Source organism: Ursus arctos, unplaced genomic scaffold (genome assembly GCF_023065955.2).
Source record: "Ursus arctos isolate Adak ecotype North America unplaced genomic scaffold, UrsArc2.0 scaffold_4, whole genome shotgun sequence".
Lineage (NCBI taxonomy): Eukaryota > Metazoa > Chordata > Mammalia > Carnivora > Ursidae > Ursus > Ursus arctos.
In genome coordinates this window covers 48,723,001-48,748,491 of record NW_026623056.1, presented here as the reverse complement: position 1 = coordinate 48,748,491, position 25,491 = coordinate 48,723,001, and the positions used below count along the sequence as shown (strand labels likewise).

The window sequence follows — 25,491 nt, the reverse complement described above, 5'->3', positions numbered from 1 at the left end:
GGCATATGAAAGAGAAAACAATATCTTTATTTAAAAAAAAAACAAAACTTATTCCTTTAGGAATATAAATTCAATGACAATATTTACATGTAGACCAGCTGATTTTACTTAGTGTTCATCTTAACAAGAGTGACTAGTTTCAGGGCTAGGGAGAAAGATGTCATATTACTCATCTGCCACACCTCTACTAGCTACTCTAACAACAGATGGTACTTTCAGTCTCCGTTTTCAGCCACTCAGCCCGACATGCCCTCCCATCCACTTGGCACTGTGCAGCACAGCCGCGGACACAAGATCTCTGTGAAGGTGATGAGTGTGGAGCACAGACACTGAGCTCACATAGTAACCATGAGTACACACAGATCACTTCACCAGGGAAGAAGAGGATGCCAGAGCTAGAAGTCATCAGCAACTCAAAACATGCAAAGGGACAAGAAGTCACATTAAGAGGAGGGGCAAGGCAGAGATATTACTTGTGCCCATCAACACAAGAGTACCTCTCTCCTCAATGGTGGCTGAGATGGGAGTTAGGTTTTCAGACCTGGAAGGCTTGTGAGTTCTGTACATGGTCTAAATTTTGGCAAATAGATTAATACTGGAAAATCAAGTCTTGTTACCACCTCTGTTGCCTAAAATTACTTTATTTTCCAGTCTCCTAGATAATTAAAAGAAACTTCAAATGGGGAAATTCTCAAGGTATTTTACTTCCTTTTCTGCTTCCGAGGAATCGTTTTATAATCTGGGAATGGGAATATTATCACCCCTTAAATCAATATAAAAGTTGAGAGGTTAAAAAACCATTATGTTTCAGGGGTACTTGGGTGCCTCAGTTGGTTAAGAGTTCCACTGTTGATTTCCGCTCAGATCATGATCTCAGGGTTGTGAGACGGAGTTCCACGTCAGGCTCCACACTTGATGTGGAACCTGCCTAAGATTCTCTCTCTCCCTCTCCCTTTGCCCTTCCCCCCCTAAAACAAAAACAAACAACAACAAAATTATGTTTCAATTCACATAACTGCAATAAAAGATGGCCTCGTTATAACACGTGCCCTCCTTAATACAAGCACTGGGTGTTATATGCAAACAATGAATCATTGAGCACTACATCAAAAACTAATGATGTACTGTATGGTGACTAACATAACATAATAAAAAAAAAAAAAAGATGGCCTCAACAGTGAACATTTTAGGTAATAATTTAACCCAATCATCTGTTCTAAAATAAATGGTGTTAGTGACAAGAGGTTTTTAAGACAATTAGGTGGAAACTCTGGAGTAACTGAATTGTAAGGATAACATATTTATCTCTGCAGGTTGCCATGTAACTCTCATCTTTCCCCAGTAAGTTCTGGAACAGACAGCAGGGATCTGGCCCCTCCCCGGTACACTGCCGAGCCATCCCAAGTGATGGTCACTGTGAGGTCCTGATGTAAATGTGTAGATGAGGGACAAGAAGAAATGATTAAATACCATCAATCAATGTGTCTCCCACCTGGGCCCTGAAGAAATTCTGGCAAAGCCAGAGTGTTTATAACATGTTCACAAAAATTACCAGATTCCTATTCTCTCCATCTTGGTTTAATAAAACTGGGAAGAATCACCTGATTTATAGATCTTTCCAAAATATCAATTTTATATTTTTAAGTCAAAATTAATTTAAGGTGATCCTCGAAATAGAATAATGTCTAAACCTGTTCATTAATGGAAAGTCCATTTAAGCTTGCTGCTTTGCAATTCCAAGTTAAATGCTGATTTTGAAACATCACTGGCAAATTTGAAAGTAAAATAAGAAAAAGTGAAGCAATGGAAAATTTTGCCTGGCTGACAGTATTGAACAGAAGGTATTTCCAGTCCCTAACATGTGTTTTAGAGCTTTCTTTTATGAGGAAGAGAGATCATTACACACTGTCATGGAGAGCACTTCATAAGGAAAATAAATCTCTCTAGAAATAAGTTATCTTTACATTTACATTTTTAAAAGAAACGGGAGCATCTTAAAGGTGCAATTCCAACCTAACATATCCTTATGTAAATAATTTAAAGAGTATTATCTGCTCTGGAAACAGGCCGTTAAATCCATTTTTCCAGCAAAGACTGCAACGTGAATTACTGATTATTCATCCAAAATGAAATTATCACTAAATGGTAGAATGTGATCTTGATGCTTATTTTATCTATGGCATTCCAAATCCAAATAGTATAAAAAAAGAAAAGATAAAGAACAATTTTTTCTTTAATTTAGATCATCAGCCTTCTCTCATTTATAGTAAATAAGATATTAAGTTAGCAAAAAGCACAGATTCTTTGAGGAAAAGAAATTTCACAAAAGTTTTCTGTATAAAAAGTTTTTAAGTGGAAAAATGGTGCCCATGGTAAAATTTTTTTAAAAGGCAGGGAAAGGAGCATCATAACTACTAATTACAAAAATCGATTAGAGATTAAACCCATATCTGTTTTATCAAATAATTACAATTTGATTTTTCCTCAAACTTCAAAAAATTTTTAATCTGTTTTATTTTCTGCGACTTCAGAGCAATAGCAATTTAAAATCTGAATCATAAATGTACTTCCCTCATTCATTATAAGCAATAAAATATTTAACATTTGCTTTGGTAACACACAAACCTTTGATGGTATCATATAAGCAGCAATATCATCCTTGTTGAGTATTTGCCAATTATCTGACACTGAGCAAGACTAATACCCACCCCCTTAGGAACACAGAGCCAAAGAGATGCTTCCAAGAACTTATATCATATACGGGAAATATGACCTGGAGGAATTCGACATGAGCCCTCCCCTCTCAGGGCTTTTCCTTTGGAGGACCGAGACACCAGCCACTCTGCTAGGATTTAGTTACCAATTTTCACCTATGGTAAACATGGGGAACCTAAGAGGAAATAAAATCGGTTGCTGCTACATGCAGGATAAACATGACCACTTTTGAAGGGACAGCATCACTAACTTTCAAAAGATAGCATTACAAGAACATAAATAAAACTGGCAAGTTTAACGAACTACTTATCCCTCTCTCTGGTAGTGTTTTGTTGAGGTTGGTTGGTTTGAAGAAAGGGACGAACTGAGTCACATCTTGCTCTCTAGTGCCTTTATTTTATTCTGCCCTACGCAACAAAGAAATAAACAAGAAATAAAATAATTTTTAAAAATAACACTTGTATTTTAAGATTAAACAATGCTTTCTATACGCATTATGCTCCCAACTCTATCAGTAGAAAGTGAAGTCAAATTATTGTTCCTGCAAACCTACCTGTTTCTACAAGCTCCCCCATATTCGCTCCTTCACCAGCCGTACACGGGAAACTCGTATCTACCATCCTACCACATTCCTCACACTCTTCCTCTTCATCCAGGCTTCCTCCTTGAGTCTGTGGTTGAGAAACCCAGAAATGTTACTACATCTGGATGTAACATTCCATACATTGATACGTTTTTGTGAAATGTTTTCTGCTTTATGATCTGTGAATAACTCAATGAGAATTAGATATAAATGCATGAAGCTGATCTCTTGACACACTTCTGATTATTTTAAAATCTCTATAAACCACATATTTTAAAAGTCTGTAAACTACTCAGAGGTCCACCTAATTTGTTCCCAAAAGACAAATTAATCATTTGCTTGCTAGTCATAAAATAGGTATCCACATATGACCCAATATCTCAAGCCAATTGAATTAATAATTACTGTAGACAAACTCTGTCTACAGTAGACAAACCATTCTTTGGTTTCATGAATAACAAATTTGCAAGACATGACTCTAACATCAAAGAACTCAGTTTAGTGGAAAGTCAGTGACACCAATTTAAAAAATTATAAAAGTGTTGGTGAATAATGGAATGAAAGCATGTACATGGTACAGAAAAGGGTGTGACAGAAGTTTTTGTCGATTTTCTGAGACTCTTTTAAAGACCTGCCTGCCGAAAATATGCATATTCTTCCCCAAACGTGCCATGTGCGTGCAATATTGACAATGAGAGTTCTTCATTTGGAAAAATGAATTATATTCAGAAAGCCCACATACCATTTTGGTGTTACTGAGAAAATCATGATTCCTTGGGGTGCCTGACTGGCTCAGTCAGTTAAGCGTCCAACTCTTGGTCTCGGCTCAGGTCATGATCTCAGGGTCCTGGGATCAAGCCCCACATAGAGCTCTGAGCTCAGTGCTTCAAATTCTTTCTCCCTCTCCCTCTGCCCCTCGCCACTCACATGATCTCTCTCTCTCTCTCAAATAAATAAATGAAATCTTTTTTAAAAAATCATGATTCCTTAACAGCTATTGTTACCTTAGCAGAGATTTATTTGCACCGAAAAAGCGGGGGGTGGGGAGAAAAGACACGGGGCACCTGGGTGGCAGTTGAGCATCCAACTTTTGGTTTCAGCTCAGGTCAGGATCTCAGGGTCATGAGATTGAACCCTGTGTTAGGATCCCCGCTCCGTGAAGGGTCTGCTTGAAATTCTCTCTCCCTCTCCCCTGCCCCTCCCCCCACTCATGCTCGCTCTCTCTCTCTCTCTCTCTCTCTCTTTCTCTCCCTCTCTTTCAAATAAATACATCTTTTTTTAAAAGGGGGGGGGACACAAAATATTTGTGTGTGTTGGTGGGAAGATAATTTAAAGTTTAGTTCATGGAACACAGCCCATCAAGGACTAACTCAGATGGGACTTATATTTAGGGACCTAGAAAGCCGACCAGCATCATGAGGGCAAGAGCTAACAGTGACTAGGGCTTACCCTGACCAGACTTATTAAAAATAGGGTTATTACTCACTGTTTCTCCTAATTAGTAACTAAAACTAGGTCACTAATTAATTAGTTAACAGGCATTTTTATTAGACACATTTCTCCCTGTCTGTGCTTTTATAATACCGTCTTTGGAATCAGATTAAGACTACCTTCCTCTTTCTAAGATTGATTTAGGATTTCCTCATGCCTTATTGCCAGAAAGCCAAGAGGTAAATGTAAGGAGGAAAGAGACTGAAAATTGAGGTTTCTGATGCAGATGCTTAGACAGGTCGTAGCTGATTTTCCTTCTGCCTTTCCCATGCAGGATTGCTTTAGACTGCTAATACCATATTTATGTGTTTTCTGCTCTTTTTAGACAGGTCACCAATTCCTTCTCTAGCTACAGAACAGCTGGTGCTAGCTACTATCCCCCACAAATCTTTCTTTAACCAACTCCATCAGTTTTCTTCCCATCCCTGCCTTAAGCAAATGAAGAAAAAATGAAAGCTTCTATGAGTTTAAAAGAGTAAAGTTCAAGACAGGCCAAATAATGACTCAGCATCATTATCAACAAAATTTAAGGCAAAAAGTGGGCTCTCAATTTGTCCTCAGTTCCCCTACATTCTCACTACACAAAGATTAATGAAAGAATGATTTTCATTTCCGTACCATACTCACATTGTGTGTATCTCTGGTAATTACAACACAACTGTTGCTACAGTCTACGTTTTCTTCTAATTGACCAAAAAAACCCACAAAAAACCCAAAAATGTAGGGAGGTTCTTAAAAGAGAAGTTTATTGGGGCGCCCCAGTGGCTCAGTTCGTTAAGTGCTGACTCTTGGTTTCAGCTCAGGTCCGGATCAAGCCCTGCATAGAGCTCCACGCTCAGCTCAGAGTCTACATGGGATTCTCTCTCTCTCTCTCTCTCTCTCCCTCTCCCTCTCCCTTTGGCCCTCCTCCTGCTTGCACTCTCTCTAAAATAAAAAAAGTTTATTAATAATAAAAATAGCACAATTATATACATGAGAAAAGACAGATTTTATATAAAGATTTTTAAATTTTTATTTCTAGTTAGTGAACATTAAGACTAGAGCATTTCAAGAAAGCAGTACAGTAACATGAACTTACCTGATCTATACTTTACGTAACATGTCATAAACAAGATAAAAAAGAAGAATCTTTCATTATCCATACCCCATACTCACTATATATTATGGCATGTACACAATCACTTTAGAATCATAATTCTGACACATAAATAATTATGCCTTTTTTTGTCTAATACCACTTTTACTTTTTTCCTATTTATACCCTTAATATTTAAAGAAATAACTAAATATAAGTGAAAAAGAGAAAAGCCAGAATAAGGGGTCATTTAATCTAGATTATAGCTGCAAATTTCATAGTGGAGTGTTTTAATCTGTGCTTAACTACCCTGCAGAAAGTGGTTTGACCTGCATCTTATTAACTCATAGTAGTGTAAGATGTTATAAAAAACATTAATCAAAATAATTCCCAGGCAGATTCTTTACATCATCAATTACTTTCTGGTACCCTTCCACCCTATCACCTCCAGCCAGGATCCTTTGTGTAACACAACACAATTGATTTGAGGATTGTGCCCTTCACACTGTTTTTCTGCATTTATTACACACTAGGGAATAGAATGAGCTAGGCTCCATTACTCATCACAGCTGGATTGTAAATGAGGAAGGCTGGTCCCACCCATTCCTACAGGGAATTGTTAGAGACATTTTAGAAAGAAAAAAAGAAAAAAAAGAAACTGACCCATATTTTTCAAGGTTAAAACATCTCAATTTAATAAAGATAAGTTATTCTCCTAAATCAGCTATTTCCTTACGGAATAAATATGTTGCTTTTCTTCCCATTTCAAAATAAAAATGCAATTCACAGACTAATAGATGTCAGAGTATCCCTTACTGAAAACATGGAAATGACACAATGATACCAGCTGCCTAAAAATCATGAAATGTAAGGCAAACTTATAAAACAAGCACACAAACGAATAACTAATTCGGGTACCATTTGAGCCAACATATTTTTAGGGCCTACAAAAAGTATTTGTGCAATTCCCATCTTTTTGTCACAAGTACTATTAAGTCAGGTTGTTCAACTACATTACAATTCACTATGTGGTAACAAAGGGGAGGGAAAGTAACCCATAGTAACTAGATACTGGAGAAGAAAAAACAAAGAAGTGGGAATAAAATCAAGTAAAACCTACACTTGTTTTATTAAGTAGTAAATGGGACTTTAGGGCACATAAATGTGAACAAATACCCTTAAAACTTTGCCATGGTAGAAATGGAGTCTTATTTATCAAATAAATTCCCCTTCATCCAGACCCAGGAAAACAGTAATTGTGTATGTACACTCAGTGATAAAGGCTATATATACAAGACTCCAAAGCACTTTATGAATCCAAAAAAAAAAAAAAAAAGAAGTGTGAGTTATTCAGCATGCACTTTTAGTGCTAACTGCATTTTATTGTTTTCAAATAAGATGATATTTTTATTAAATACTCTATTACTAGGTTAATGAGAATGTTCCAATACTCACACAACCTAAAGGAGAGTTTAGCCCTTATACTTTTACCATGAATATGCCATTAAACTGCCTCAGGGAAAGCTCTTTTAAAAAGAAGCTCTTCCCTGTCCTCTGCCCTGTCAGAGCGATAGCTCCTTTAGCCCTATGCATCTTCACCGTGGAAACTGCATTCTCTGATCTTTCCCGCTGTGGTTCAGCTACACCAAGAGTAGGGCAGAAGTTGTTATTCCTGGACTGAGGCCTCCAGTCTCTCCCTGAGAGTATGGGAGTTCCTTTATTCTTCTATTTAATAGGTGTGGAGCAGACATTCATGTAGGGCTGAATGATTTACTCTTGCACGAAAAGGTCGTATGAAAGGGAAGCACAGACAGCGACATGTCAGAATTCTCAAATTCCCACTTTACTGCTTGGCTTCTGGAAAACAACGATCCTTCTTTAGCTCTTTTAATTTGTGCTTCTCCTAACTGTTCCATGTGGTGACTTGCCCCCAGACTCCTTTTATGCCCATCTACATAGAACTCTGCCAGCAAGCAGACATTCAGATGGTTGCATTCTAAGGTTAATGTGTGATAAAAACAAATTTTCTTTTCATTTAACACATATAAGTTTAGGGGGAAAGTTTAAAACAGAAAAAAGCTAAACAGAAATCTTTGTAAGTTTTACAAATAAAATTAAGCATTTAGTAGTGGCAAATGTCATCAACATTTATAATGTTTTAAAGATAATTATCAAGTCCTTTCAAATGAACCCAAAAGAAAACTTCCCAGCAGTGGCTTGTATCTACACTGAACTTGTAGAAAATCCATTAAGTGAGTAGGAAATGAAAAGGAATACCGATACGGGAACCTTCATACAAACACACACCACACATACTTGGCAAACTACCTGGATATCTTCTAGGCTTTCAATAGCTTTACTGAGCCACATACTCAGAGATTTAGTTTTGGGTGCCTCCACAATGAGTGACATTGGCAATCATCAAGTTAAGAAAAAAAAAATAAGAGAACCAAGTATTTTATCTTATAGTCAATCTATCCTGGTTAGTTATATCTGGTCAGAAAGAAATCAAAATGTTCAAGATTGTTTTTGGCAAACATGAAGACATCTAACATAAAATAAATGTATTAATAATAAGCTATTTGTATATGCAATTTGATATTAATAGCGAAGATTATTCGGCCCTCTCCTTGCCCCCTTCAAAGCTACCTATTTGAAAACATACTAGAGAGAAAGAGGAAAACTTCCATTTTCAATTAAAATTTATATAATATGTGGACATTTCCTACCTATATAGTTTTTAAAAATTTTAATTGCAATGAAAGCCCTGTCATGTTTCTTATAAGCAGGAATGAATTTAGACAAGAGCTATTACATAAGGAGAAGCAATGTAAACGAGCTAACCTATACTATGTGAGTGCTGCTTTCCAAATTAATATACCAGGAACTAAAGAAGATCCAGGACTTGCCTAGGACACATGAGATAGCAGAAGAAGAGTCAGGAAGCCTGTTAGTTGGACTCAGTCCACCCACCAATCGGCAAAGTATATTCTCAGTGGTGTGCGCTTGACCCAATGCCTACTCCCTCCCTGTCCACATGATTAAATTCATCTGTAGTCTAACAGGAACCCATTAAACACTATACATATGTATTGTTCTTGACAACTAAAAAAAAAAAAATAGGATACTGACATACTTAACAATAATGTGGTCTTGATTCACATGCTCAGGAAATTCAAAACTCTGGTAGAAACTCAGAGCACAAGCTTAACTCTATATTGCAGCAAAAAGGTTGTTTTTTCTTCAGCAGTCTAATTGCCAAAAAAAACTTAATAGTTTTTATTTAGATGAGTGTCTGACTACAAACTATATTAAAACTACTTCAAAGGCTTCTCATTCCACCTAAGAATAACAAACATGCTACAAAATATTCACTTACTAAGCCTGCCTTCTCCTGTAAGAGTCTTGCCTTATCTTCCTCCAGGAAAACCTGAGCCACAGTTACTGAGATACACCTTCAGAGATTCAGAAGTAGAAAGCAAATGCAGCCCCAACTCCCAGGCCATTTTTTCCTTGTTAATATTTCCCAGAACTCATACAGTTTTCAGTTTCTTTAAATACAGCTTTTGGTCTTTGTAGGTATAAAAATTATCACATCTCTTACTACATTCTAAAATTTTAAGTTGGAAAAAAATTTTGGTCCCCAAACTCAATTTTTTCAGTAGAAAATTCTTCTTTCAACCGAGTTCAAAATCCAGGTTAATTATATGACATTAGTAGCAAGTGATCTCCATCTTCTCTAGGCTTCTGATCAGTTTCAAAATAGAAGTTTTGATTAAAGCTCTTCCCTAACATGAAAAAAAGAAAACAGAGAACAATTAATGGAAAACCAAGAATGCCCTGAAATGCACTTTTGTTGTAATACATCACCAAACTATGTTCCTAAGATCACCAACACTTTCTATTTCCTTCCTTTGCCGGGAAGTTGTTCTGTGCTTTGCTGATTTAAAAAACAAACAAGGCAAACAAACAAAAACAACAACGAAAAAGAAACCCCACTCTGTCAAGACCATGTCATGCTTTTATGAATTCTAAATCAAGCCTACCAACATATTCTTGGGCTACTCGTAGATGAAAATGCTGAGACTAAGTGAAATTGAAAATGTCATATGGACGGCATGCCTAACATTTTTTCAATGCTGTCTTCCCTCAATGAACATCCTTCTTAAGGTTACGGTGTCTGTGTAGACTTTTTTAGTTTCACTGGATCTTCTTGTTTAAATCTTCTTTGTTACATGGATTTTTTTTTTTTTGGTATATTTCAACAGAAGTTACCATAAGGAACTGTAGCATGTAGTTAATCTGTGTGTCCCTAATTAGGCTCTTCTGAATCCTTTCTTTGGATGTCCTAGTCTAGATGAAATGCATTTTTAATTCAGGGAACACATTCAAGCAGGTGGCTCTAAGGGGCTTGAAGAGTCTTAGGAAACATCAGTCATGTTCTCTCTATTGGATAATACTGAAACGGAGCCACAGGCCATCTGTTGGCTGGAGATGCAGGAATGAGTGGGAGTCCTGGTCTTTAAAAGGCAGACTCCCAGTAATAGTGCTCTCACAGCATTCAGCAAGGCTGACAGCACCTCCCAGGGGCCACGTCAGATGTTCAGAGATTTTTAAAGGAGTCTCCACCATATTTGGAATTTAAAAAGCATCATCTTCAGTTTCCTCAGGTTCCAATTAATCAAAGAAGAACCATGAGTGAGGGGCTGCCTATCGGAACAAAGGGATTCAGAGCAAAGGGGCAGCGGCTCCCATCAGGGCCATGTGTGTTATCATGACCCTTCATCAATTTCTTCTGCAAGCATGGATGAATTGCCCTGGTTTTTCTCTTCTAAAAGCTAGGTGAAGATATCCAGCCTTGATGGAACCCATCCATGAGGAAGTACCTTTATGAGGGCAGCAGGACCAAATATCAAAGCCAAATTATATCTCACCCACTATACTCAACTAATGTCCATAATGGTCTCTTTACAAGATAGTTTATTTTTGTGACCTAAGTCTGGTTATGGATCCTGGGGAACAAAGAAAAATAGTTACAGACATTTGCCCAAAATGCATGCTGAGAAAAGCAAATGGAAAGAGATAGAGTGAAATGTAAGATGAACTTGATAAAGGCAGGAAATATACCTTAATGAGATTTGTGTAATTCAAAGCATACTGACCAGTGTCTACAAAGATAGAATTAGAAGCATACATCGATATACATGAGGATTTATGGCTGCTTAAGTGCTTTTCATAGAAACTGTCTATGAAAAATATCGTATAGCATGAAATCACAGGTGATATTCATGGTAACAGGAGAGAAAATATGACACAGCCCAGGAATCTCTAGGCCAGAACAGATACTGTCTTAGTTTTAAATCATCTCTGCCATTTGCTATCATTGTGATCATAAGTCCCTTCATCTCTTGGAGGCTTCCTCTCCTCACTTATAAAACTTAAATACAGGGGCACCTGGGTGGCTCAGTCGGTTAAGTGTCTGCCTTCAGTTCAGGTCATGATTCCAGGGTCCTGGGATTGAACCCCACATGGGGCTCCCTGCTCAGTGGGGAATCTGCTTCTCCTTCTCCCTCCTCCCCTCCCCCGTCTCATGCTCTCTCTCTCTCTCTCTCTCTCTCTCTCAAATAAATCAATAAAATCTTTTTTTAAAAAAATTAAATACGAAACATTCAACTTAAAAAGCCATTATGGAGAATAAATGAGGCAATCTGTGTGGAAGCATATTAACTGTAAAGAACTCAACAAACATTGGTTATCACCAGAACCCATGTCACGTGGACAGGAATTATGTACTCACACCGGTGCCTCTACTCTAAGGCACTCTGTTAGGAACCTGAGGAAGAGGCTGGATCAAATGCTTACATTTGATGTTCTCTCACAAAAGCTACAAACTCAGGATCACTCGCATACAGTTCCAAAATTCTCATTCTTTCTTGAATTTCCTTAGAAAAGAAAAAGAGACCATACATTGCATTAGAGAAACTTCAACAGCTTTTTTGAAGGAGTTCTAGCTTTCTGGGCTATCCAGGGGAGAGCTCTAGGAAAGAATGGCCTTTTCAGAGAAATGGGAGGTTTGGATACTGCAGGAACCACTCTGAAAAACCCAGACATATATTCCTAAGGATGAGAGGGAGGAAGGAGAAAGCGTTTGCTAATAATGGAAAAAGAAACCACTAGGTGGGAAATGAGGTACGGCTCAGAATTATGTATCCTCTGCATACCACATCACCTGGGAGATATCATGAGGAAAAAAAACTGATCAAGAAATATTTTTCATCCTTTCTTGAAGCCCATGTACACACACGCACATGTGCACACACACACACACACCAGCAGCAACAGAGAAGCAACAGAAAAGCAAAGTTTCCTACCTCGCTGGAAAGCTCACTGTTCTCATACATTTGCCTGATTTCTTCCTTGCTCAGACCACCAATCATCTCTCCACCTGCAGAACTACAGAAGGGGTGCTGAGGATAGGGTCCCTCATACTGCTGGGGTCCGGCCACATGGCTTTCATACACAGGATTGTCCTTCACAGCATTTTCAATGGATGAGAGGCTGTCGGGCTGCCTGCAGGAGCCACAGAAAGAAAAGTATGGTTGGTTCAGGTTCTTCAGATACTCAACTACGTAGAAGACTATTTACCTGCAGCAAAATTTCTGTTGGGCAAGAAAAAGAGGTGAACTGGATGCAAATGTGGGAAGGTAACTATGAAAAATATCCAGATCAATCTCAAACATTATTTATCAGTATTATCTCCCCAACTACATGGCAAGTGCCGTATGGAATTACTGTTTCATGTCTCATTTATCTTTATTTGCCCCACAGTGTTTATCAATAAATGTTGATGGGGGAATATGTCTGTCAACAGATAGTATTTCATTGAATGAACACAGCTCCATCATTCCCGGAGTATGCAAACCAAAATCAGCATGTAACCATGTAACCGCACAGAGAATTTGATAGAAAATAAATATAGGGAGACCTCAGTGAAATTCAATTCAGATCTACAAATACTTACTGAGCTCTGATTGTGTGCCTAGGATTATCCTAGATGCTGATGACACACAGAGTTTGTTGGAACCCTGTCCTGAATGAGATTACACTCTAATGCAAAGTCAGAGTGAATAAAGTGTAAGAACAAGGATGGAATATGTCCTGGGTGTTCTAGGAAACTAGGAGAGGTGACTCCTTAGCCAGGGGGTGAGGGAAGGTAACCGGAACTCGAAGCAGTAGCTCTTATAGACTCTAGCAGCACAGAAGCAAAGTACAAACAGGGATCACAATCACATAACACCTAACAGGTCTTTGACTCCCTAGCCGACTAAGCTGGGCAGGTTTTATTCCCCCCATTAAGGAAGCTACTAACCAGAGAACCAGATTTCAGTTCTTGTCAGATTCTTACCCAGGTTTCAAATCTGGCTAATTATGGGGCACCTGGGTGGCTCGGTCAGTTAAGTCTCTGACTCGTGGTTTCAGCTCAGATCATGATCTCATGGGTGGTGAGATCAAGCCCCACAGTAACCTCTGTGCTCAGAGGGGAGTCTGCTTGAGGATTCTCCCCCTATGCCCCTCTACCCGCTCATGCACGTGTACACACGCTCTCTGTCAAATAAATAAATAAATAAATAAATGAATAAATCTTTTTTAAACAAACAAATAAAAAGAATTCTGGCTAATTACCATGGGAATGAGCCAAAAGGAACAAACTAACAGATCTGGTCATCACACAAGGGCCTCACCTCTTGTCCATCAGCCTTATAACCACTCCCCACCATGGAACAGGCCTTTTGGCCACATTCAACAATGCCATTCCTTCAGTGTGCCCTTGAGATTCATGGATGCCTCCCTGACTTTGCTCATGCCCATTCAATTAGCCACCTTCAGAGCAAACATCTACTCTTGTACCCAGCTACATATCATAACCATCATTAAAACTTCTAAGACTCTCTTCCCAGGCAAAACAAATTTATCCCTCATCTTATTCATACTGCTGCTTATGTTTGTTTCCAATCTGACACCCTTTGAGGACAGGGATGACCATGCTTTTATTCAACATTATAGTTCTTCTCCACCCAGATCCTTATCCAACATTTGGCATATAATAAGTACAAAACAAATGAGTAAAAGGAACATTTTATTCTGTCAGAGAGCAATTTTTCTTATTTACCTGATGGGCCTCTCTGTTTCTCTCCTAACAGAATGAGCCTGAAGAGTCCTGACAAGGAAGAAGACAAGAGCAGAAGAGACAAGGACAAGTCCAACCGCAGAGGCAATGGTGATTCCTATGACCAAGGGCTCAGACACAAACTCCTCACAGTGTTCACCTCGGTACCACCAGTTCTCACCCACTCGGCATCTGTAATGAGAAGTGATGAAGTCCAAAAACAAAATCACTGTGTTGAAAACAATGGCAGAACCTTCAGCGGGACTGGGGAAAGGTAGTGAAATAAATGCTGACCAAGTGAAGCTTCGATACAGAAGTGAACAAAAAAGGGGTGCCTGGGTGGCTCAGTCAGTTAAGCGTCTGCCTTCAGCTCAAGTCATGTTCCCAGGGTCCTGGGATTGAGCCCTGCATTGAGCTCTCTGTGCAGCAGGGAGCCTGCTTCTCCCTCTCCCTCTGCCTGCCACTCTGCCTACTTGTGATCTCCCTCTCTCTCTCTCTCTCTGTGTCAAATAAATAAATAAAATCTTTTTTAAAAAATTAAAAAAAAAAGTGAACATAACAGTTTCAATGATCATACAATTTAAGATTGTGATTAGTGCCTGGTACAGACCCAGTAGGTCCTCCCTGACTATTTGTAAATGACTAAATAAAAGACTGACTAGACTTAAAGTATTCTATTTAACTTCCTTATTTTTACTTAACAAAAAACAGACCTAGGAAGGAAAGTGACTGAGATCACACAATTAGTCAGCAACAGATCTGGATCTAGAACCCAGGTCTCCAGACTGCTACTGTCCTTTCACCACACTGCAGAGATGCCCCCAATCCCCCAGGCTCCAGACTTGTGCAAAAGTGTCTTCAGGGGCGCCTGGGTGGCGCAGTCGTTAAGCGTCTGCCTTCAGCTCAGGGCGTGATCCCGGCGTTATGGGATCGAGCCCCACATCAGGCTCCTCCACTAGGAGCCTGCTTCTTCCTCTCCCACTCCCCCTGCTTGTGTTCCCTCTCTTGCTGGCTATCTCTGTCAAATAAATAAATACAATCTTTAAAAAAAAAAGTGTCCTCAACTCCCAGAGCACCAAGGAAATGACTGCTTTTTAAATTAATATTAATTTCTCCAAAAATCGAAAGACTATTTTTCCTCTGAGTTTTCTAGCTAAACTTTATACTTTTCGTACAGAAGAGTCTGGATCATTCCCACCTGTATCCTCTGTGTCTGGCATCTGTAACATTTGCCCATCTTGACATTCATAAACTGTCCTCTTATTCATATTTCTCGCTTATTCTCAGCATTCTCTCCTTTTACACCCATGTGACTAGTTGTTGTGTGGTTCAGAGATTGATTTGTTCTGTTTTGTGTAAGGAAAATGAGCAGGGGAGAATGGTTAGGCTACCTGAATCTGCTCATCTGTCTGCTAGAGTTTCTTTGGTTCTTCCTTTTTAAAAAATGGATCTTAGGTACTTAAAATATATTTGTCACAATTTCAAAGGCTTTAAATACTTGCTTTTCTTTATTTTTGAACACTCATTAGGACCAAGAGAAATTCACAGGCATTAAGAACATATCCAAGTAGACAACAAAATTTCACAGTGTAAAGTATTGATCTGAGCCTAAACCTAATTTGAGTACCAATTGCCTTATCATCACCACTAAGGACCAACACAAAGATCTTCAACTACTTCAAGTACTCTAATTAAGACACATTTATTTTTTTATTTTAATTTTTTTAAAGATTTTATTTATTTATTTGACAGAGAGAGACAGCCAGCGAGAGAAAGAACACAAGCAGAGGGAGTGGGAGAGGAAGAAGCAGGCTCCCAGCGGAGGAGCCTGACATGGGGCTTGATCCCAGAACGCTGGGATCACGCCCTGAGCCGAAGGCAGCCGCTTAACGACTGCACCACCCAGGCGCCCCAAGACACATTTAAATAATGTTTTTCTTACGGCATCCTAAAAGTATAAAATAAAATTACCAATTGAACTGCGTATAATTCAGCCCTATTAATTGACCCAGTCTTCACATAAGAACTAGACGGCATCCATCTATTGCCTAGATATAACTTCTATAATAAATATTGCTGTGATTATCCTAAAGTCATAGGTGTAGACCCATCTTCTTCAGAGGAAGTATCTATAACCTTGGGAAACCAAAATCTCTAACTACAACATACCTACAAATGGCCCCATGTCCAGGCATAATGTCACACTTTCCATCATTCAAGCAAAAGTCAGGCTGTAGGTCACAGAGACTCTGACAGGGTAGTTCTTCCACACTCAGGTACCCAGGGTAGCATCTGCACTCTGCTTCTCCACTCCAGGGGTTGACTAAACACTCAGAAAATTCATTGCATGCCTGAAACTTGCAAGGGTTGGCTTGATCACCTAAAACATCAAAAAAAAACAAAAACAAAAACAAAAACTAGAGAATGATACAAGAAAAGGCAAAACACAGGAATTTGGGTACATGAAGCCCCTCCAGTAACACTCCCCCCTCCAAAGTACCAAGGGACAGCCCCCTTCCTGAACCATTAAAATACACCATCACCACTAATACCACACAAAAAAATCTGACTCATCTTTGGATTGATGAGCTTTTGTCAAATTTCTCTGAAACCCAGAGCCAAAGCATAAAACCCAATGACCTGGATAAGCTTTTTCATTTTTTACCAAGAGCAAGGAGACACTTTAAAACCCATACCATGTAACTGTCAATCTAAATTCAACACAGTTTTCATGTACCTTTCATTTGCACCAACCCTAACCTACTATAGTCTACCTCTATTCTATACATGATGCTAAATACTCTATCCACAGTGAGAACCATGGGATAGGAGACAGAGCCCAGAGAACTGACAGGAGCCTCAGGAGTGGATACAACCCAATAAGAGCAGCTAAGAACATTTGAGATTTGTGGAAGCCAATGTTAGAAAAAATAAATCAGCCCTGTACCTCCTCAGGCCATTCCTAATATTTTGACTTCAGTAACTTTATTTTTCTTTGATTACGTAAGAAAAAAAATAAATTTTTTAAATAATTAGGACAATAACCAGTCAAAAATGATAGAAAGCATTCACCATGATGTGTCTTTCACCACACTGTAGTTCCACTATATGTTGTTCACTGGTGAATGGCAATCTGTGAAAGGCAAAGATGACATAGATATAAAAGACAGATGAAATAGGTGGAAATGAGCCTTAGACTCATCTAGATGAAAAAGCATGATGTTTAGCCAAAAGGCTAGGGGATTTCAGAGCAATCTACACTTTCAATGCTATCCTGATCAAAATACCGATGACATTTTTCAAGGAACTGGAACAAATAGCCCTTAAATTTGTATGGAACCAGAAAAGGCCCCGAATCTCCAAGGAACTGTTGAAAAGGAAAAACAAAGCTGGGGGCATCACAATGTCGGATTTCGAGCTGTACTACAAAGCTGTGATCACAAAAACAGCATGGTACTGGCACAAAAACAGACCCATAGACCAATGGAACAGAATAGAGAACCCAGAAATGGACCCTTGGCTCTTTGGGCAACTAATCTTTGATAAAGCAGGAAAAAACACCCGGTGGAAAAAAGACAGTCTCTTCAATAAATGGTGCTGGGAAAATTGGACAGCCTCATGCAAAAGAATGAAACTTGACCACTCTCTCACACCATACACAAAGATAAACTCCAAATGGACAAAAGACCTCGATGTGAGACAGGAATCCATCAGAATCCTAGAAGAGAACATAGGCAACAACCTCTACGACATCGGCCAAAGCAACCTTTTTCATGACACATCTCCAAAGGCAAGAGAAACAAAAGATAAAATGAACATGTGGGACTACATCAAGATAAAAACCTTCTGCACAGCTAAGGAAACAGTCAAAAAAACTAAGAGGCAGCCCACGGAATGGGAGAATATATTTGCAAATGATGCTACAGATAAAAGACTGGTATCCAAGATCTACAAAGAACTTCTCAAACTCAATACACAGGAAACAAATAAACAAATCATAAAATGGGCAGAAGATATGAACAGACACTTTTCCAATGATGACATACAAATGGCCAACAGACACATGAAAAAAATGTTCAAAATCATTAGCCATCAGGGAAATTCAAATCAAAACCACACTGAGATACCACCTTACGCCAGTTAGAATGGGAAAAATTAACAAGGCAGGAAACAGCAATTGCTGGAGAGGATGTGGAGAAAGGGGATCCCTCCTACATTGTTGGTGGGAATGCAGGTTGGTTCAGCCACTCTGGAAAACAGTGTGGAGGTCCCTTAAAAAGTTAAAAATTGAGCTACCCTATGATCCAGCCATTGCACTACTGGGTGTTTACCCCAAAGATACAGACGTAGTGAAGAGAAGGGCCATAGGCACCCCAATGTTCATAGCAGCATTGTCCACAATAGCTAAATCGTGGAAGGAACCGAGATGCCCTTCAACAGATGACTGGATTAAGAAGCTGTGGTCCATATATACAATGGAATATTACTCAGCTATCAGAAAGAACGAGTTCTCAACATTTGCTGCAACACGGACGGCACTGGAGGAGATAATGCTAAGTGAAATAAGCCAAGCAGAGAAAGACAATTATCATATGATTTCTCTCATCTATGGAACATAAGAACTAGGAAGATCGATAGGGGAAGAAAGGGATAAAGAAAGGGGGGGTAATCAGAAGGGGAAATGAAACATGAGAGACTATGGACTATGAGAAACAAACTGAGGGCTTCAGAGGGGAGGGGGGTGGGGGAATGGGATAGACCGGTGATGGGTAGTAAGAAGGGCACGTATTGCATAGTGCAGTGGGTGTTATACACAACTAATGAATCATCAAACTTTGCATCAGAAACCAGGGATGTACTGTATGGTGACTAACATAATATAATAAAAAAAACATTAAAAAAAAAAGGCTAGGGGAGTTAAAAAAATAAAGAGCATAGTCTCTGTTTCCAGAGAATCCAATATGGTTTTGAGAATCACTGATTTTCTTGCTGCTCTGGAGATTAAACATATTTTGCACAAATCTGTGACCTTGGAGTTTGGAAGATCTCTGAAGTTGATCTTCCTTTATCCCATGAAGGAATGGTGAGATGAACCGGGTTCAACAGTGTCTCCCCAAAATTCATGTCCACCCAGAACCTCAGAATATGACCTTATTTGGAAGTAGGGTCTTTGCAAATGTGATCAAGTTAAGATGAAGTCATACTTGATTAGGGTGGGCCCTAACACAATAACTGATGTCTTTAAAAGAAAAGGGAAAATTTGGACCCAGACACACAGAAGAGAGGCCATATGAAGATGGAGGCAGAGATTGAAGTATGTATTTACAAATCAAAGAACATCAAGGATTGCTGACAAGCACCAGAAGCTTAGAAAGAGGCAAGGAAGGAATTTTTCCTAGAGCTTTCAGAGGAAATGTGGCCCTACCAACACCTTGATTTCGGATTTCTAGCCTCCAGAACTATGAGAGAATAACTTTCTATGTTGTTATAAACCACTCAGTTTGTGGTACTTTGCTACAGCAGCCCTAGGAAACTAATACAGGAGATAACTGGTAAGACGTTCTTATAACAAGGAGAGCATCCAAATGTGATGACTGACGAGCAGTTTCTACAAGCAGGATTCCTCCATGCATTTCCTAAGTTTCCACGTCTTTATCCTAGCATTCATTTTGTGACTTTGTAATCAGAAAATAATCTAATCTTGGCCTAGCAGTGAGGGAGAGGGGTGTAAACGGGGTGCGAAGGATGGTATTGCATGGCTCCCCTTTGTTGATAAAAGTTCAAGAGTTTCTGAAACATACCATGCGAAAACAAGTTAGGCAAGAGACAAGTCAATCCTGTCTCTAGCTCATCTTGACATGAAATAGTATTTTAATCAGAAGGCCTTAATTAAAAATGTACATGTTGTAGAAAAATACCTACTTAGAAATTTTAAAACTTTGTGGCCGTTCTATGTGGGTATAGGTGAATGTATTTGCAGGGGGGAGGGAAGGAAAATAGAATATAAGAAAAGAAAAGATAAATATTGCTCCCTTTTGCTTCCAGACTAAAAGAAACCAAGGCTAATATTTAATCAGGTAAATAAAAGGTTGTAGTTTGAAGGCCTCTTTCTAGTTCTTTGTGTGGGTTAAACGCGGACAATGCCAAGAAAAGATGACTCCCTGTTTGGAAGAGTACTTGGTGACTTTATAATAAACAAAGGTGGACCTGGAGCTAAGCTTAGGATAGGAGACAGGAGTCTAAATTGTAGAATTAATACATTCTTGCTTTCCAATATAAGACTAAGAGAAGGATTGATGGGTCCAGGAAAATAAGAGTGAAAGAAATGCAAAGAGGGTCTGGAAAGGCAGCAAGAGTGGCCAGAGTAACAGGGTAGCTGGCTGGGTCGTGGAAAAAGAATTGGCTAGTGAGAGATACCTTTGAAAGATTTGCTGAGGAATTTAGGATAGTTATGCCTAATAGTAATATGTTTAAACCACCTGGTATGCTACAATAAAGCCTCTTCCATCACCCTCATACCATCAGCAAATATCTGATGGAATCAACTACCTTGTGTTAAAGGTGCTCTGTGATCTCTGTTGGGCTAACAGAAAGAACCACCACCTGGGTCAAAGTAAATGTGAGATTAGAAACAGCTCAAATAACTCAGAGCTGGAGATGATTAAGACATATTCAAGTTCCCTAATAATTCCTAGAGATATTGAGAGTGAGAGGGCCACGGATGCAGGTTCTAAAATGCACATGGGACAGGCTAATTTCAGTTTGTTTGAATATTAAGGGAAAAGGTGACCCTATAATCCTTGATGACTTGCCATGCCTTGACATGTGAGTTACATATAAAACGGAAGTAAATGCACTTATCTATTGTATTTCTCTTTAAAAAGAAATACACTGACTTCTACAAAAGTTTTATAAATCATAACTGCTTGCATTTGTATGGGTAGTTAGATGTTTTTACATGTTATTTGTTTAATCCTTAGACTAGCCCCATGAAATATATAGGCCAGGTAATCATATTATCCCCTTTTAATATATAAGATATATTAAATATCTTTTATTTTATAATAAATATCTTTTATTTTATCTGGGATAAAATAGCTCATCTAGAGTTATACAAATGATAAATGGCAGAAAGAGGCAAGAAACCAGGGCTTCCAGATTATAATTAATTGCTTCTTCCACTGCACCACACTTTCCTCATTTTTTAAAAGATTTTATTTATTTATTTATTTATTTATTTATTTATTTATTTATTTGATAGAGACAGAGAGCACACAAGCAGGGAGAGAGGCAGAGGGAGAAGGAGAAGCAGGCTCCCTGCTGAGCAGAAAGCCCCCATGTGGGGCTCAATCCCAGGACCCCAGGATCATGACGTGAGCTGAAGGCAGATGATTAACTGACTGAGCCACCCAGGCTCTCCCACTTTCCTCATTTTTAATGAATAATGTTCCTTCAAGAATTTCAAAGGAAAGAATGCTTGCTTCTTTAGAGCAAATATTTAAAGAATAGTGCTGACTCACAAATCAGTTTGAACTTAGTAAAAGACACCAGAGAAATATAAACCTAGACAATTCACCTTACTCCTACTCAAAATCACTGTTCTCTGGTATGTGGAAGGAAAAAGAAAACAAAGTTTGAGGATCCAACAGTATTCTCTGCACCCAAGTGTTCCAAATAAAAACAATGGTTCATTTCAGCCATTCACAGTATTTTTGAGTAACCCCTATACACAAAACATTATGCTAGGTTTTGGCCAGAAAGTGGTTGATAAAATAGATAACGTCTCAGTCCTTGGGCGTAGCTCAAATGGAGAAAATAGCCACTAAGCAAATATGTGCATAAATAAGCATTATTACAAAAGTTATGAACTCTATAGCAGGAAAGAATATTATATTACAAAAAGGACTAAAAGGAGATACCCAATCTAGATTACGGGTGAATCAGTGAAAGTCTTAAGGAAGAGACCTTTGAACTAAGGCATAAAGGGTGAGCAGAAATCAGCCAAGAGGAGAAAGAGTTTCAGGCAACAGGCGCAGTAAGTATATTGCAAAGGCTTTAAGGCAAGAAAAGTTTCTTGAAACTGAGGAAGTAAAAACAAGCTAATTTGACTACAATATGATGAGCAAAGAAGTTAGTTTCACTGGATGATATTGGGGGAAAATAAGGACCAGACCTTGTGGCTAGTGAACCAGGCAGCCACTGTAGTATTTCAAGCAGGAGAGTGAAATAATCTGATAATGTTTTAGGAAGAGCAGCCTGGATGCTGTCTGGAGAAGGGATAGGGGAGAGGAATGAGAGAGGTAGTAGGGAAACTGGTTCAAATGAGGAGTGGTGAATGCTTGGTCTGGACTAGCAGCAGAGGAGAAAGAGAAGTATACAGATTTGAGATATATTTAGAATATTCAGAATCAACAGAAGTGTGGCGGTAATGGAAACAGGTATCAAACTGACTTCCCAGGTTTCTGGCTTAAGTAGCTGAGTGGAGACAGCTTTCATTTCTCAAGAGTGAAGCTGACTGAAGGATTAGATTTAGTTAAAAGATGGGGAGATATGGGAAACAATAGCTCATTCTTAGATATCTTAAGTTTGATATACATAGGATACATCCAAGTTGAGTTCACCAAATACACAGTTAGAGTTTTGATTCTGGAGCCCAGAAGATAAGTCTGATCTGCATATAAAAATGTGGAGAATTATTGACTTTATAGAAGACTTACAATAATGGAAATGGCTAAGACAGCTGAGGAAAATAATATAGAAGGAAAGAGAGTCCAAAATCATTTGAGCTTGGCAACTTAAGAGATGCAGCCAGAGCAGATCCAGTGGATAAGTAAAAGAGAGAGCTAGAGCTACACAGAATAGGTAGAAAAGGGAATGGGAGGTAAACAAGATAATGCGTGTGAACAACCCTTTTAAAAAGAGAATGATATTGATGTCCTATGAAGAGATCATTTAATAACTACCAAGATGTGGAGATTTTGCCTGACATAGTACTCTTTTTCCTTCAAGTATTGAATTCACCTTGACTCTGTATAGAAGAAAATACACAAGAATGATCACTGGATTCCACTAAGAAACCACCATAGTATTCAATACCATTACCTGATTCCACATCAAGGGAGAATTTATCAATAGCCAAGTTCATGGTCTGGTAGGCAGTGGTGCAAAAGTCTTCCAGAATCAGGTATACAGCATTGTTGACATTAGGAGGGACAGACTTCATGAACTTCATTCGGCTGTTTACCACAATACTGCCATTTCTAAAGTTCAGGATTTCTAAATTCTGGAACCCTGTGAGATTTGACTGGAGATAGGGAACGAGCTACAATAATGAAAAGTAGTCAGTTTATGTACAGGTTTTGCGTTTTGTTCAAAATATACCAACCCCCACCCAAAAAAAAACAAGGATGAACCCCTCCCCCACTTTTCCAAACTATATTCTATTTATATTATTTAAACTGTTCATCAATAAAAGTATAAACTGTGAATTATTTGAGAGTCAAGAGATTTTCACAGTGATATTTAGGAACTCATGGAACTCACAGCCAGTTTTAGATACCCAGGGAGTTTATTCTGTTTCACTAAAGAATCACAACAGTGAAGGTACCGTAAGTACCTACAAAACACTGGTCTCACAGTAACATGTGAAAAGAACTTTAAACTTCTTTCAGACGCATAATTCATGGAATACAATCTTCAGTATCTAAATTACTACATCACCCTCATGCTATATCTGTGTTTTCCATTTCTTATATCTGTCTTATTGTTTCCCTACTAACCCTAGGCCATGACACTAGTTGTAAATGAATGTCCACCTCAGACCATACTTTCATTGGCTCAGATCTTATGTGTTTAGGGGAAAGAGGGTTAGTTCATACGTGATTATTCACTACTGTCCATGTTTCACTTCTAGTGCTTACCAGTTCCAAAAATCTTTGCTCCAGTGCTTTATACTCCAAAGAGTTTTTATTAAACAGATCTTCCGAAAACATCATGTTTGTCACTCGGAGGCTGAAGAAAACCAACAAAGCTCCTGCAGTCTGGGTATGACTCCAGTCACCTCCTTCCGTGGGCTGCACCACAATAGCCCTCTCTGTGGAGTGAACATTTGTAGACATTTCCACATAACTACCAACCTTGCCATTTTCCTCCGGGATTAGCTCAGGCTGATAGTAATCTGTGCCTATCCGGTCCAGTTCTAATGAAATATCCTGAACACCCATAATTACTTCATCCTCTAGCAGGGTGGAGCTTGTGGTTGGAGACAATTTGGTAGACTGTGTCATGGAAGATTTCAACCAGAGCTTGTCAGTACTCTGTGGTGTACTTGCCAACGTGTCTCTGGACAATTTCCCTAGGGAAGAAGTTCTTGCCCAAACTACATCTGATTCTGGCAATATGGTCCCCAAATGTTGCGTATCTGGCTTCATTACTGAAATCTCGTTGTCGAACCATTCATGGTTGGATGACTCTGTAGTTTGTTCCATATCTTCCTTTAGAAATGATAGATCTGGTTTATCAGTAGAAGCAGAGATTGCTATAGATGTCAGGAGAAGAGGTGCTTTGGTAACTGAGTAATAATCAATGTTAGGTACCTCTGATATTTGCTTGGAGAGAATTAGAGATGCAGATTGAGTTGTGGCCTCTGCAAAGATGGGCACAGTAGGTCCACCAATGAGCTCTTCCTCTGCAAACTTTGTGGCTCTATCAAAATGTCCATATTTTAAATAGTCAATACTTTGCCCTGTAGAATCTATTTTGTCATCTATAACTAATTTCTCATCTACACCCTCAGTTGGCAAAAGTGAATCCTGATCTTCAAGCCATGACTTAGACAGTGGTTCAGAACTCTTCTCTAATGAAGTCTCACTCCATGGCCAAGTAATCTGATCTACCTTTTGCCCAGACCCTGAACCTAAACCACTCTCAAATATAAACTCTTTTTCTATGGATGTGTCTGGCATCAAAGTGCTCACTTCTAACTGGCCTTTGACTTTGGAGGCCAAAGAGTCCAAGCCAGAAGGTATAGTTACTTCTTTAGCAAGAAGATCTAAAGTGACAGAGGAGGTCAGATACGGTGAGGATGTCAAAGACACTCCAGAATCTTCAACAGATGGTATTGTTTCCTTTGGCACCAGGTGAGTGAGTGGACTTGAAGGCAATGGATGAACAGAAAGAAAATCTTCTGACCCTTCAACTTTGATTAATCCTAAAAATAAAGTTTTCCATTAATTAATCTACAAAGTTGCCAAAAGGTATTCCTAGTTTTCCTAATAAAGCCAGCTACTTGCTTTTGTGATACGGTACAATCACTCATGAATATACCCCCCTTCCATGAGGATAACAAGATCTCAGCTATTGAACTAATTCATCTTCAAGCACTTGATTTCTTTTATTCCATGGAAATAAAGAACTGCTGGTGACCAGATTGACAACAAATACTGAATCTAGTGGAAACTA

General features: G+C 38.8%; 1 protein-coding gene across 2 annotated transcripts in view; it reads right to left on the bottom strand.

Annotated features, from left to right (window-relative positions):
- Nucleotides 1-2,510: 2,510 nt before the first annotated feature.
- The window catches only part of IMPG2 (interphotoreceptor matrix proteoglycan 2), a 78,847-nt gene continuing 55,866 nt past the window's right edge, over nucleotides 2,511-25,491 (bottom strand). The window contains exons 13-19 of one of the 2 annotated variants that reach the window (XM_044381655.3): nucleotides 23,952-25,240; nucleotides 23,134-23,353; nucleotides 16,201-16,411; nucleotides 14,035-14,223; nucleotides 12,236-12,434; nucleotides 11,727-11,806; nucleotides 2,511-3,386 (exon numbers count right to left, since the gene is read on the bottom strand). In XM_044381655.3, the coding sequence (XP_044237590.3) occupies nucleotides 3,329-3,386; nucleotides 11,727-11,806; nucleotides 12,236-12,434; nucleotides 14,035-14,223; nucleotides 16,201-16,411; nucleotides 23,134-23,353; nucleotides 23,952-25,240 (2,246 nt within the window). In that variant the 3' untranslated portion in view covers nucleotides 2,511-3,328. Of the gene's footprint in view, nucleotides 3,387-4,554; nucleotides 9,653-11,726; nucleotides 11,807-12,235; nucleotides 12,435-14,034; nucleotides 14,224-16,200; nucleotides 16,412-23,133; nucleotides 23,354-23,951; nucleotides 25,241-25,491 lie in introns of those variants that run through there. The other variant, XM_026492347.4, reaches the window with a different exon arrangement.